At 34.3% G+C, this 13,015-nt stretch overlaps 1 protein-coding gene across 15 annotated transcripts in view; it reads right to left on the bottom strand.

Moving 5' to 3' along the window:
* The window catches only part of Diaph2 (diaphanous related formin 2), an 802,473-nt gene that overhangs the window by 592,273 nt on the left and 197,185 nt on the right, over positions 1 to 13,015 (bottom strand). For all 15 annotated transcript variants that reach the window (XR_013431759.1, XR_013431758.1, XR_013431757.1 and 12 more), the window contains 2 exons: positions 3,443 to 3,517; positions 3,298 to 3,367 (listed from right to left, as the gene is read on the bottom strand). Coding sequence is in view for 5 of the 15 variants with exons in the window: in XM_040283678.2 (XP_040139612.1) it covers positions 3,298 to 3,367; positions 3,443 to 3,517 (145 nt within the window). In the remaining 10 variants the exon portion in view is untranslated. The remainder of the gene's footprint in view (positions 1 to 3,297; positions 3,368 to 3,442; positions 3,518 to 13,015) is intronic.

The raw sequence follows: 13,015 nt of genomic DNA, 5'->3' as shown, positions 1-13,015 counted from the left end.
GTACATAAATTATATATGATGATTATATAACTTCATATGCCTAAGAAAGACTGCAGATTCCTTAAATACAAAATTTTATTTCATTGGTTATTAATAGTTTTATTTCACATATGGCAAGATTCCATATAATTACATATCTCTATTAGGCACTTTGAGATTATAGAATGCCATCTAAAGGCAATTATGTAATTAAGTGAATTAATCAATGGTATTTTACCTGTAGGTATAAAGGTTACATCATTTCTAAGACACTAATAAAAAGCCTAAAATTCATATAGTTCTTAATTACACAACTGGTATTATACAAAAAATAAAGCCCTTCTATCTTCCAGAGATGTCATTAAGGTTTCAGTCAACTTTTGCATCACTGACACCAAAATATTTGCCAAAAACAACTTAGAGAAGAAAACATTTACTTTGGCTCACAGTAGACAGGTGACTCCATTACTCTGGACCCAGGGTGAGGCAACATATCATGGGGGAAGGACAGGACAAAGGGAAGTTTCTCCTCTCATGGTAGCACAGAAGCAGAGAGGTGAGCAATGGGGCTACCGAGCAGATGCAACCTTCCCGTCCAATGACCCACCTCTTCTAGACACATCCCACCTGCCTACAGTTAAAATCCACTGAATCCATTCAAACTAGTATAGACTGATTGGACTACATCTCTCATAATCATTTCATCTCCGAATATCCCTGCACTAATACAGGAGATTTCGGAGGACACCTCACATGCAAACCATAACATTCCGCCCCCAAAAGCTCATCTTCTTCTCACAATGCAAAACACATTTAGTTTATCCCCAAGACTCCCATAGTCTGAACAGTTTTCATACTTCCCAAAAGTGAAATTCAAAGTCTCTTTTGAGATGGCCTGGTGGCGCAACACCTGTAATTCCAGTGGCTCGGGAGGCTAAGGCAAGAGGATCTCGAGTTCAAAGCCAGCCTCAGCAACTCAGCTAGGCCTTAATCAACTCAGCAAGAACCTGTCTCTAAATAAAATATTTTAAAAGGGGACTGGGGATGTGGTTCAGTGGTTAAGCACCCCTGCCCCACTTCAATCCCCAGTACAAACAAACAAACAAACAAACAAACAAGTCTCCTCTGAGACTCAAGGCAAACTCTTGGTCTCTTGGCTATAAGCTCCTATAAATATCAAAAGAAAGTTAGATTTATCCAATATAGTGGCACAGCATAATCACTCCCATTCCAAAGGGAGGAATAGGGGCACAGAAAAAAAAAAGGTGGGGCTAAAACAAGTCTAAAGTCAGCCAGGCAAACAAATCCACTAAATATGCTTACAGCAAGTCACACAACCGTAAGATGTACTCTCCAAAGGACATGGGCAGCTCTACCCCTCCCCTCTTTGGTCTGGCTAGTTACAGTGCACTTGGGCTATCTTTTAACCTGGCTTGCTCCATAGCCAGCAGCTTTTCTAGGCTGATAGTCCATGTTACTGGAATCTCCTAATTCCTAGGGTCTCCATTCCAGCTCTGGCTTCACTTTTACAGCTTCATGCATTGCCCTCTCATAGACAGACAGTGTTACACTTTCCCTGGCCTCCCAGGCCTTCCTTTTAAATCTCAGTGTAAGCATCCATGACCGACCCCTTAACTTTAGCATCCTGCATTCCAGAAGAACCAACACCACATGGATGACACCAAGGTCTGCTGCCAGCTCTTACAATACCTGAGCCCTATGGAATCATGGCTTCTACAGACTCTGAGTTTCTGGATGGCTGAGTACAACTTCCTAGGTACCCCTGTGAAAGCAGTGAATCCCAGTGATCTATTCTCAAAGGAACTTTCCCTTCTACACCCTAGAGCCAACAAGGGTATGGTCATACAAATTCCTGAGATGTCCTCAAGCCATATTTCCTATTTTCTCTGTGATGTATTTAGGGTCTCTATAGGTACCATAATATCTTCAACAAGCACAACTCTCTTGGCATTAATTGTACATGCATGTTTTTGGTCAAACTACAGGTTTTTAAAATACTTTACTTCTGCTATCTGCTCCTGTTTGTCAGAGTAAACCTGGCTAAAAGCTGCCAGTAATATCAATGCCACTGATTGAATGCTGTGCTGCCTTGAATTTCCTTTGACAGATTAATTAGTTCATCACTTTTAAATTAAGCTCGACACAAAGTCTCAGGACACAAATAAATTGTACACAGGTCCTTTGCCAGAATGTAACATTAAAAGGCCTCTAGTCCAATTCCCAACAAAGTCTTCATTTTTCTCTGAAACCTCAAGATCATAGCCCTCACTCTTATCAGCATTCTGGTCTTCTGGGTTGCCATCAGAATCATCCATTAAGCTCTGTTTAAAATATCCTAAGGCTTTCCAGCATGCATTTCCAAACTTTTCCAAATTTATCCCACAAACCATTTCCAAAGGCTTTTGAACCACGATGTCAGATCAGTCACAGCAATGATCTTACTTCTCAGTACCAATTTCTGTTTTAGTCAACCTTTGGGTCACTGTGATCAAAATGCTTGAAAAGATTAACTTAGAGGAAGAAACATTAATTTTGGCTCATGATATTAGAAGTCCAGTTCATAGATGGCCAATTCCATTGCTCTTGTCCCAAGATAAGGCAGCACACCATGGGGAAAGAGTGTGAGAGTGTGGCAGTGGTAAGCTGTTCTCCTTTAGGCAGTAAGGAAGTAGAGTGGGATGGGATGGGGGATGCAGGGAAGATGAAACTTTCCAGGGCATGATGCAGTAATCCACTTCTTCCAGCTACACCCCACCTACCTATACTTACTTCCCAGTTAGTCCATTCAAACTAGGATGGACTAAATAAATTAGAACTCTCACAATCCAATCATTTCACCTTTGAATGTCCATGCATTCACACAAAGGATTGGGGGGGGCATCACATTTACAAACCATAATGCTCATAAATGACATTTACTGAACATAAAAGAGAATATTAACTTTATGATGTTCATAGAAACCAAGTCAAACCTGACCAATAAATTTTCTTTTTCAATGGAATAAAAACCATATAGAAATAGTCTTCCAACTTATGACCTTTAACTACTACTGTAAAAGAAAAATAAAAGTATTTCTAATTTGAAAACAAGACTGATGTTTACATGATTGCAATACCTACTAATAAATACTGTATAAAACAAAAGTATATTTCAAATAGTCTTTCAATGAAACTTATGATTTGCATCATAAAGACATTTTGTAAATTAAATAAATACTATCTCATCTGTTTCATACTTTCACATTGTCAAGCAAGTTTTCCCCTTTTGTAACAAAGGCAGAAGTAAATACTACTTACCTTATTATTCATAAATGCTTTGAGGCACTGAATGAGTTTATATTGATTCTTCTTGTCAATATTTTCTTGCCTAAGAAAAAAATAATAAGGTTTTTGTACTTCAAATTTTCCCCTTTGATGAAAAATTTTTAATGTTTATTCTTACAGTTTTTTGTCCAGAATCTTTTCCAGAACATCCAATAAGAGCCCGAGACCTTCATGTCCAAAGTTGTTAACCCAACTATAAAAAGAACACACAAACAAAAAGAGTATGATTAAATTAATGTATTTAAGACATTAAATATTCAGAATGACATTTTGATTTTCATTTCTGATAATGTTATCTTACTATTGTTTTCTCTGCTGATACTGATTCAAATACTGACTGTATATGCATAACTCAGAGCTCTTTTCCTAAATCCAAGAACTTTCTTCACATTTTTGATTGCCCACTAAACAGCACTGCCTTGGTTGTTTCACTAGTATCATATAGTTAAGTCTGAATTTATGGGCTGAATTTATCTTCCCATTTCCAATCCTCTAAATCAACTCCTCTTCCATTCTTCAACATTCTGTTAATAACATTATGACCCTTTGAATCCTTCATACTTGAAATATTCTATAATTGTTTGATCTCCCATTCTACTTCCCCTTTGCATTTGTTCTGTTTGTGGATTCAACAAATATTTGCTGAGTGTCTATACCAAGCATGTTTTAGGTGACAGAGCTATGATAGACAACAAAACTAAGCCCTTTATACTCATGAAGACAACCATGTAGAAAGAGGGAGACAGGTGATAACAAATAACCAACTATAATAAATATCAGTGCATTGATGCAAGGAAGAAAAATAACATTTGGTAAATTAAATAAAATGGAGAACCAAGATGCTACTTTTCAGTATGTGGTCAGCAAAAGGTCCTCAGTTAAGGTAACATTTGAGCAGAGCCCTGAAGGAAGTGAAAAATTTTTCAGTACAAGGATTAAAGGCACTGTTTCCTGAGGTGTTAAATAGTATGTTTGAAATGCTCCAGAAACTGTGAGGAGATCAGGGCATTGGAGAGGACTGACTAAGGAGATCAAATCCCATGTGTGGTAGAAGGCTAGAAGACAGATTAAATAGAACTTGACCTAACTTTATGGCATCCAGGCATAAATTTTCTAGAATTATTCCTCAAATGCCCCTTCCTTCCTTGTCATTGTTGTCTATGCTAAAAGTCTAGTTTAGCCCTATTAACCTTTCCTTTAATATACCTGGAGACTCCCAAATGAGGTCTCTGTAGCTTCATTTTTTCATTTGTTCATTTTATTAACTGCCAGATTAAATTGCATTTAACCATAGTCTTTTTTCCAACAATTTCCCCTGAACTACCTAATACATATAAATAATTTGGCCCAACATTCTAATCTAGCCCCAGTTTAGCTTTCTAGCCTAAGACCTTATACTATATGTACCAATAAAATCAAACAAATTATTGTTCCTGTAGTCCTACTTGCAATTCCCTGTTTTAGTTCATTTATTCTTTCTTCCAAAAGGTCACCCCAACACCATCTCAATAAACCTTCAAATCTCAAAAGGACTGTTTCGAACCATTAATGTCTTTCCCCTATAAGTCCTCCAACAATATACAAATTCTTTTTGTTAAGAACCCTCACTGACATTATGATTCTTGACACACATGGCTTACCTACCCCTTTGGGTTATGAATTCTCTAAAGACAGTACATTATTTCATTTATCTTTCTAGCTACTATTTCACTTACCATAGTAGTTTATATATAGTCCATAAATATTTGTTGACTAATTTAAATTTAATGAATTTATTAATGTGTGTAGTTAAGAGAATAACCAGTCTCATGTTGCCCATGAAGTTCATACATCAAAATAAATATATAGCAGATTTCTGTGAAACAATGATTAAAATCTATGGTCTATCTCCTCCCGCCCCCTGGTGCTGGAATGAAACCCAGGGCTTCCTTCATGCTAGGCAAGTATTCTACTACAGAGCAACATCATCAGCCTCATACTCCAAATAGTTAAACCATGCACATATTTCCATTCCACAGTCTTTATCCACTTTATCCCTAACTAAGGTAAAGCTTATCAACATAGGAGAGACCTACATTTATAAGAGCCTATCAGTAAGAATGACCAGATCACTGAAGAAAGTACATTTAGAAATAGCACATTTTAAGAACTAGTCACATCTATAATATATATGGATGCTCATTCTAAACAAATTCTGCTTTAATTTCCATAATGGAAAGGAGAAAAATCAATATGGCATTGTAATGATAATTGGCAGTAAGCTACTATTCAATTGAAGCATGTAATCATCCAATGCAATAAGCTATTTTCTCTAAAGACTCTCAATAATCAGTGAGGTAGTGGTAGAGGGATAAAGGGACATCAGCTATAAGTATAATATACTATATTTAATCTATCACAGAGAATAATCAGCAGATATCATTACTGCACAGCATAATATACAACCTTAACATAGTAGGAATTCTGAACAAATTTATGTAGATAGCCCTCAATATCTGCTTTGGAATTTGGTGTCAATATCTTCTTTAGCATTTGGGAAGAAGAAAAAACAATCTGTGACTTCTTTAAATTTAACACTTACAAACTGTTTTTAAAATTCTAGGGTTTATTCATATTTCTGTTACATGTAGTGTTATTAAAATCATTAGGATTTTTTCTTTCTTGGTCTAGGAAATTATTTGACACAAATCAGTCACCCAAACATCTCAGAATGTTATCAAATCATGCAGTTTATGGTACTTTGGTTTCATTCAGTAAAAATTTCTATTGATCTTGGATGGGGGAGGAAATAACCATGAAATTTCAGTGTGAGGAGGAAGGGCCTATTTATTACAAACTAGGCAATGAAAAGTCTCAGTTGTGAATACTGTAGGCTGATGGCCACAGGAGACCTAGTAAGAGTCTTCAGCCAGGTACAGTGGCACACACTTGTAAGCCCAGCATGTGAGGAGGCTGATGAAGAAAGAACACAAGTTCAAGGCCAGCCTGGGCAACGTAGTGAGATTATCTCAAAATTAAACATAAATAAATGAATTAAAAGGGCTTGGGTATAGCTCGTGGTACAGCATCTCTGTATTCCATCCCCAATACAAAAATAAATAAGAGTTCAGAGTTTTTAAAATAGAATAGAAGCCTGAAAGGAGTTTATTGCCAAAGGGATAAAACAATTATGATGTAGTATAATGACACTCAGGAGATTAAAAGAATGTGCAGCTGCACATCTTTTTTCCTTTTTCTCTTGCCAGTACCATTTTTCTATCTTTCAGACATCAAGCCTTGTGGTCTCTATCCAAGTGTTTGCTATTCATACACAGTCTCATTCTCTGTGTGTATGTACATATGTACATACACACACACACACACACACGCCATGAAATGATGAAGCAGTTAAAACCCAAATGTTGGCTCTCATACATGGGCTGAATTTTTGACACTGCAACAAAAGAAGTATAAATTAGTATTTATTAGGGTGCATCCCAAACCAGCATCATCAACATTGCTTGAAAGTTTGTTAGAAATGGTAATTCTTGGGTCCTGAACTATAAAATCAGTAAATAGGGCAGGGGGACGGCAGGGTGAACAAGTTATGTTTTAAGTCCTCCCTGGTAGTTCTAATGCTTGCTCATATTTTAGAACCACTGGCATAGAACATGGTTTACAGAGAAGTAGAGGAAAGCTTTCTCAAGCAGAACTCAGGCTCAGAATCCATGACTGCTTTGTATATCCTCCTAACCATACGGTGTACTCCCACTGCCACAGGACAAAAAGGAATTGATGTGAAGCAGGTATTATTGGCATATTTTACAAAGTATAAAAATGTCAGCTCTGAGATATTCAATACTAATTGAGACATCCAGAACTTTAAAAATAAAGTTGATGACTTAATTTAAAGTCCAACATTGGGACTGCAGATCAAGACAGATAGACCTAAATTTTGTTGTAGCATAATAGCCCTGAAATAAGAAAGAGCAATTCATCACAGATCTTAAATTTGCGAAACATAGAAGAAGCAGAGAATAAGGAAGAACCAAACAGAAGACAACATGGGGAAGAAGAATGATCTTTTAAAATTTCCATAATTACCCTGAAATATAAAACATTTTTCTTTCCTTTCTACTGAGATGATTTATATACTGTAAAATTCAACATTTTGACAAATTTTACAGTCATATAACCACCAACACAAGATACAGAATATTTCCAGCATCCCAAAATATTGCCCAATTCTCCTTTGTAGTCAATACCCTTTCTCTATCTCACCCCTTGGTAACTACTTACCTGATTCATGTCCTTCTAGTTTTGCTTTTTCCAGATGTCATTATAAATGGAATTATTCAGTTTGCAGATTTTTATGTCAGGTTTATTTAACATAGCATAAATATTTTTATTTGTTCTTTTTCGTTAAACATGGCAATAGAATCACTCAGCATAAAAATTATAATAGCCAACAATTTTGTTGAATGTCTCAGCAGTCCATTCCTTGCTATTATATGGATATACCACCATTTGTTTATCTACTAATATTAGTTAATATACATTTCAATTGTTTCCAGGTTTTAATAATTATGAATAAAACTGCTATAAACATCCACATGGAAGTATTTGTGTACGCATATGTTTATTTTCTCTCCAGACAATACTTGGGGGTGAAATTCCTTGGTCTGATGGTAAGTACATGTTTAACTTTTTAAAAAACTGCTTTCCAAGTTAGCCATTCTATTTGGCACTCCTTCAGCAAAGTGTTACAGTTCCAAATTCTTCAAATCCTTGTCTGTACTTGATATTGAAAGTCTTTTTAAATTCAGCAATTCTAAAAACAGCTTTCAGGTAAAGAAACTTGATAAGTAAAGCAGTTAAATAACTTGGAAAACATCAGTCAATAAGAAAGTAGCTACAGTTTTAGAATCTAAATCCATATTGGACTCCCAAGACCTTACTTCTTTCAACCACATCATTAGAAATTACTAAAACAAGAGCACTACACTATTTTCTATAAAAATATCTGGCTAATGATCTCACCAATAACTCAATGAAAACAATTTACGATTGCTACAGAACTGCATTGATTTTATATCTATATATCTATGCCTAGACACACAATTATATTTATTTATACAGCTTAGTTTAATTTTTTAGATAGACTAAGTACTTTATAATCCATGTTTTTATTGTCTTTAAAGACCCGAGTTTCGTTAAGAAATCTAGCAAATACTGCTAAGATATCTTGTGACTGCAGCTAAAATTTCCAGTCAGGATTTAGGAAAATTAGTTTATCAGAAAAAAAATAGAGTTAAAATAGAGCTTAGATTATTTTTTTTGGAGGGGAGTGGGGCTATAAAGACTACAATATCAATTTCTGAGACATTATTGTATTAACATACATATTGTTAATTTTATGCTATTAGGTTAGAGAATCATCTTGTCCTGCTACATATGCAAGCTGCTATTAGATGGCTACTTGTCAGGGAACCAGGTAGGACAAATGAACCACCTAAACAAAAACAATAGAAAGACCAGGAGAATTAATGTACAAGTAAGAAGGAGACCAGAAATAGATCTGAAAAGGAAGCCAGTATGAATATCTTAGGAACAAGAAAGACTCTCAGTAAAAAAGTCTTTTCTTGTTATACCAAAATGTTTGACAATATCTATCAGATATAGAAAGCAGCTACAGTTTTAGAATCTAATCTTACTGAAGATCAAAAAATATTCTGTCATCCATCAATGAACGATGCTGTGAGCCCACATGGTGCTATGACAAATTCATAAACTTTTAGAGAAAAACTGATCTAGGTTCTAATCCCATCTCTAGGAATTCTAGCTGTGTTATTTTGATCATTACTTAAACAACTTAACCTTGTTTTTTATTATAATCTAGGGATGAGAACAGTGCCCATAAACTCTTTGTGACTATTAAATGGAATAATAATGTATGTGAAATATCACAATGAAGCTAGTATTAAAATACTTTCCAAAATGTTAAAAATCCAAAATGCAAACTCTTTAAATATTCTAATCCTAAGACCAGTATAAATTTTAGACATACATTAAAGAATATTTTTATTAAGCCCCTGTGGTTCGGGGATTGAATTCAGGGTTTTATTTATGCCAGGCAAATATTCTGTCAATTTAGTTACATTCCTACCCCTTTTTATTTTAAGACAAAGTCTCACTAAGTTTCCCAGGCTGGCCATGAACTGCTTTAGCCATTCCTCCTCCTTTAGCCTCCTCAATTGCAAGGATTACAGGTGTGTGTCACCACACTCAGATAAGAAACTTTTTTAACAATATTAACACTTAACTCAGTACAAAGTATTTTAATTTTTATGAAATATGCAGAGGACTCTAAAACCATACTAGATTTCATCTATTCACTGACAAATAAACTTCGTAATTTAAATATTTGGATCTCTTATTGCCTGATGTACTTTCTTTAATTTGTTATTTACTTTTGTGTATATTTAATTCTAACTATATTTAGTGCTGACCAGTTGACATTAGAATAGTCACAGAAATCATAATGGTGCAGGGGTGAAAAAGGAGCAAAAAAGAGAGAGAATTTATAGTTCTTGCACAATTTGACAGTGAGAATTATATCAAAATACACTAAAGTTTTAAGACAGAAATATCTCCCTAGCTTTCAGAATTTATGAGATCATTATTTTTAAAGGGTCCACTTAACACTGATCAGCATTATCAAAGGAAAGAAAATCTTACATTTCATGAAAGTATCAGAGGATTCATTTAATCCTAAATCCAACAGAAAGCAAGATTCTTCCCCTCCATAGTTCTCCAGAGCAAACCAAAATGAGAAAAACTCTGCAATGTACCTATTCTATTAGAGGAGTGAGTGAAATTCTGTTCCCTTCAGATCCATGTAAAGGACAAAGCCCTTCTGTTTCCCCAAACCTCAACCTTCTATCTGTAAATTAGAAATTTGAACTCTGAATTATTCAGTTATATTTAATGTAATATAACTTAAAGATAGGGGGACAAATCAGTTCAGTATCTTATACATAATACAGACACAGTAAGCCATAGTAACTGCATGTTCACTTCTGATTAGATTGTTCAGATTAACGCCTATCTTTCAAAATGCTTAAAGCTAAAATTAGAAAATTCTATACGGAGTCCCATAAGCTGTAAATGCTATTGGTCTCATGTGAAGGAGTCCAATATTTGTCATGTCATCCCTTTATCACTGTTTGTGCAGTGCTAAAGGCTAGTATAGAGAGTTATGTGTTCTGTACAAAAGATTTTATTTCTCTCTAATGGTCTTCAATTCCCATGTGTAATCTCAATACTACAACTCAAATCACTGGAACATCAAATAAAATGAATGATAGTCTGGAGTTTCTTGGGGAAATTCAGAAAGTTGGTAAAAAAAAATTATAACACATGAAAGAACTAATTCAAAAAGGTGAGGAAACTTTAAAGGTTTATTGTAAATGGTGTTTTTGTTTTTGTTTTTACTCAGAAAACATCTCATTTTAATACCAATGTTGCCAATGTAATGTTTTTCAATGCAATTAAAACCAATCCTTAGTTATGTGTACTTGGGAAAATAAAAAGATCCCTAGGTAATTAAAACCAATGTGTAACCCTTCATAAACAATACTGTACATTCAATCCGCAGATGGCTACAAGGATAGCCCAAAGGGTATCCAAGAAAAACTTCATATTTTTGGCATCATTACACAATTTGTTCAGCCTCAATCAACACCACAGACAGTTCTATTATCAATATACACATTAATTAATTAAAAAATTAAGAGAAAAACAACAAGAGGGATTTCTATATATTATGACTGGCTTGGTCTTAATCCAATACAAATATAAATATTATATATATATATATATTTTCCACTCAGGTTTGTCTACATGAAAGTAAACACAGTACCAAAATACAATAGCACTGAATATTTGAATATCCTTGCAAATAATCCACTGGTGGATTAATGTGAAAACTATCTCTGACCAATTATAAATACCTACTTGATGTAATGCTACCACTTCTAGACACTTGTGCATAAGTCTTTGAAGCATGACATTCGACTGACCACTTATTTCACCTGATACATAGGAAGATTGAATGTGTCAATTCTCTAGCTCTACTTCTTGGTGGTTCTGACTTCAATGCTATGATAGATTATAATTTTCTTAAAAACACCATCTTTTTCTCTGGCTGCATTGAAAATTTCTGCTCTGTTTCATGCTATTTATATATATTTTAAGAGACACTTACAAAGATAAAATATGCATTATTTTCAGTTGTTTATATTATATTATATATTATATTATGTATAAACAAATCCATTTCCATATTTACAAAAGAAATTTTAAATGCTTAAGTTATGTAGAAAAATATCCTTAGGACAAGAGTTGAGATGCACTTTTTTTTTCCCCAGTACTTGGAATCAAACCCAGATCCTCACACATGCTAGGCAAATGCTTAACCACTGAGCTAATCTCCCCAACCCTATGGAGATAATTTAAGTAAAATTCTCTAGCAAAAGATAAAAATTTCATATTCATTAAAATCAATTTCTTAAGTTGCCTAAATTAATTTGAAAATAGTCTAAGAAATGGCTTAAGTCTGAATCTGTATAAATGTCTAATAAGCTACACAATAAGAAATATTTTCCTTCCCACCTTCCCTTAAAAATTTTTGTATGAAAAGGTCTTACTTCTATACTACTGATAGAAAAAAATTATTTAAAATGTGAATAAAAGTGAAAATCTTCAATATAGAGTCAATAGGGCGAGGCAAGAAGAAAGGCCATTCCAAATAGTCAAGCAAAAGCCAGCCACATTTTACATCTGAAATTGTAAATATAATTATATTAGGACACTTACTAAAGCTGCCTTCTTAGTGATATAACCAATCAAACCTATAATAAAATGTTAACTTCCACAAGAAAAATGTATTGGTTTATTTTCCTAAGCTAAGTAATACAGTTAAAATTCTATCATGTACTCCATAGGACAACCAATTTATTTTAGTTTAGTGGAATTTTATTAAAATGAACTTACTCCAAGAAATCACATTCCTAATCTGTAAGCCCTGGAAATGAAACAGAGCTGACACTGAGTTTATCTGTAATGAATAAGGTTAAGTAAGAAATTTTTTGAATGCAAGAAGAAAACAGAGGCATTAGCACATATACCTAAACATATCTTTTTTTTCTAATCCAATTTGTATGTTATGCTATCTGATCCTGATGGGCAGCAGAAAAGTTAAATAAATCTTCCTGCACGGTAACAGGGGTAAGGAGAGTTGAAGGGTAATTGCTATTTGATGACTGAACAACAGAAATGCAACAGTCCTTCTCACCTACCAGGTGCAGTGCCAAAAACATATAATTAAAGACTCATTATAGCGTGTGATAGCTACACATACAAAGATCAAAGAAATTTAATGTTCACAGATATTTTTAGCACAGGACAACTGAAACCAAATGTAAAAGAACTATTTCCTTGCATTCTTACTCTGGATGTCAAAAAAAATTGGCAAGTTCAAATTTCTTTTTCTCAGAATGTGATCTGTAATGGCAATTGCTTTAGTCTTCTCTTGTTTATTTTTATGTATTTTTAAATCATTTCTGCCTATAACTGACAAAGATACTGTGGAGACTATGTGTTGTTCTGGTAGCACATACATGGTAAATACCTTTTCTTCATTCATTATATT

The sequence above is a fragment of the Ictidomys tridecemlineatus genome, chromosome X (genome assembly GCF_052094955.1).
Source record: "Ictidomys tridecemlineatus isolate mIctTri1 chromosome X, mIctTri1.hap1, whole genome shotgun sequence".
In the NCBI taxonomy this organism is placed as follows: Eukaryota; Metazoa; Chordata; class Mammalia; order Rodentia; family Sciuridae; genus Ictidomys; species Ictidomys tridecemlineatus.
This window is presented reverse-complemented; position numbering and strand designations above follow the sequence as displayed.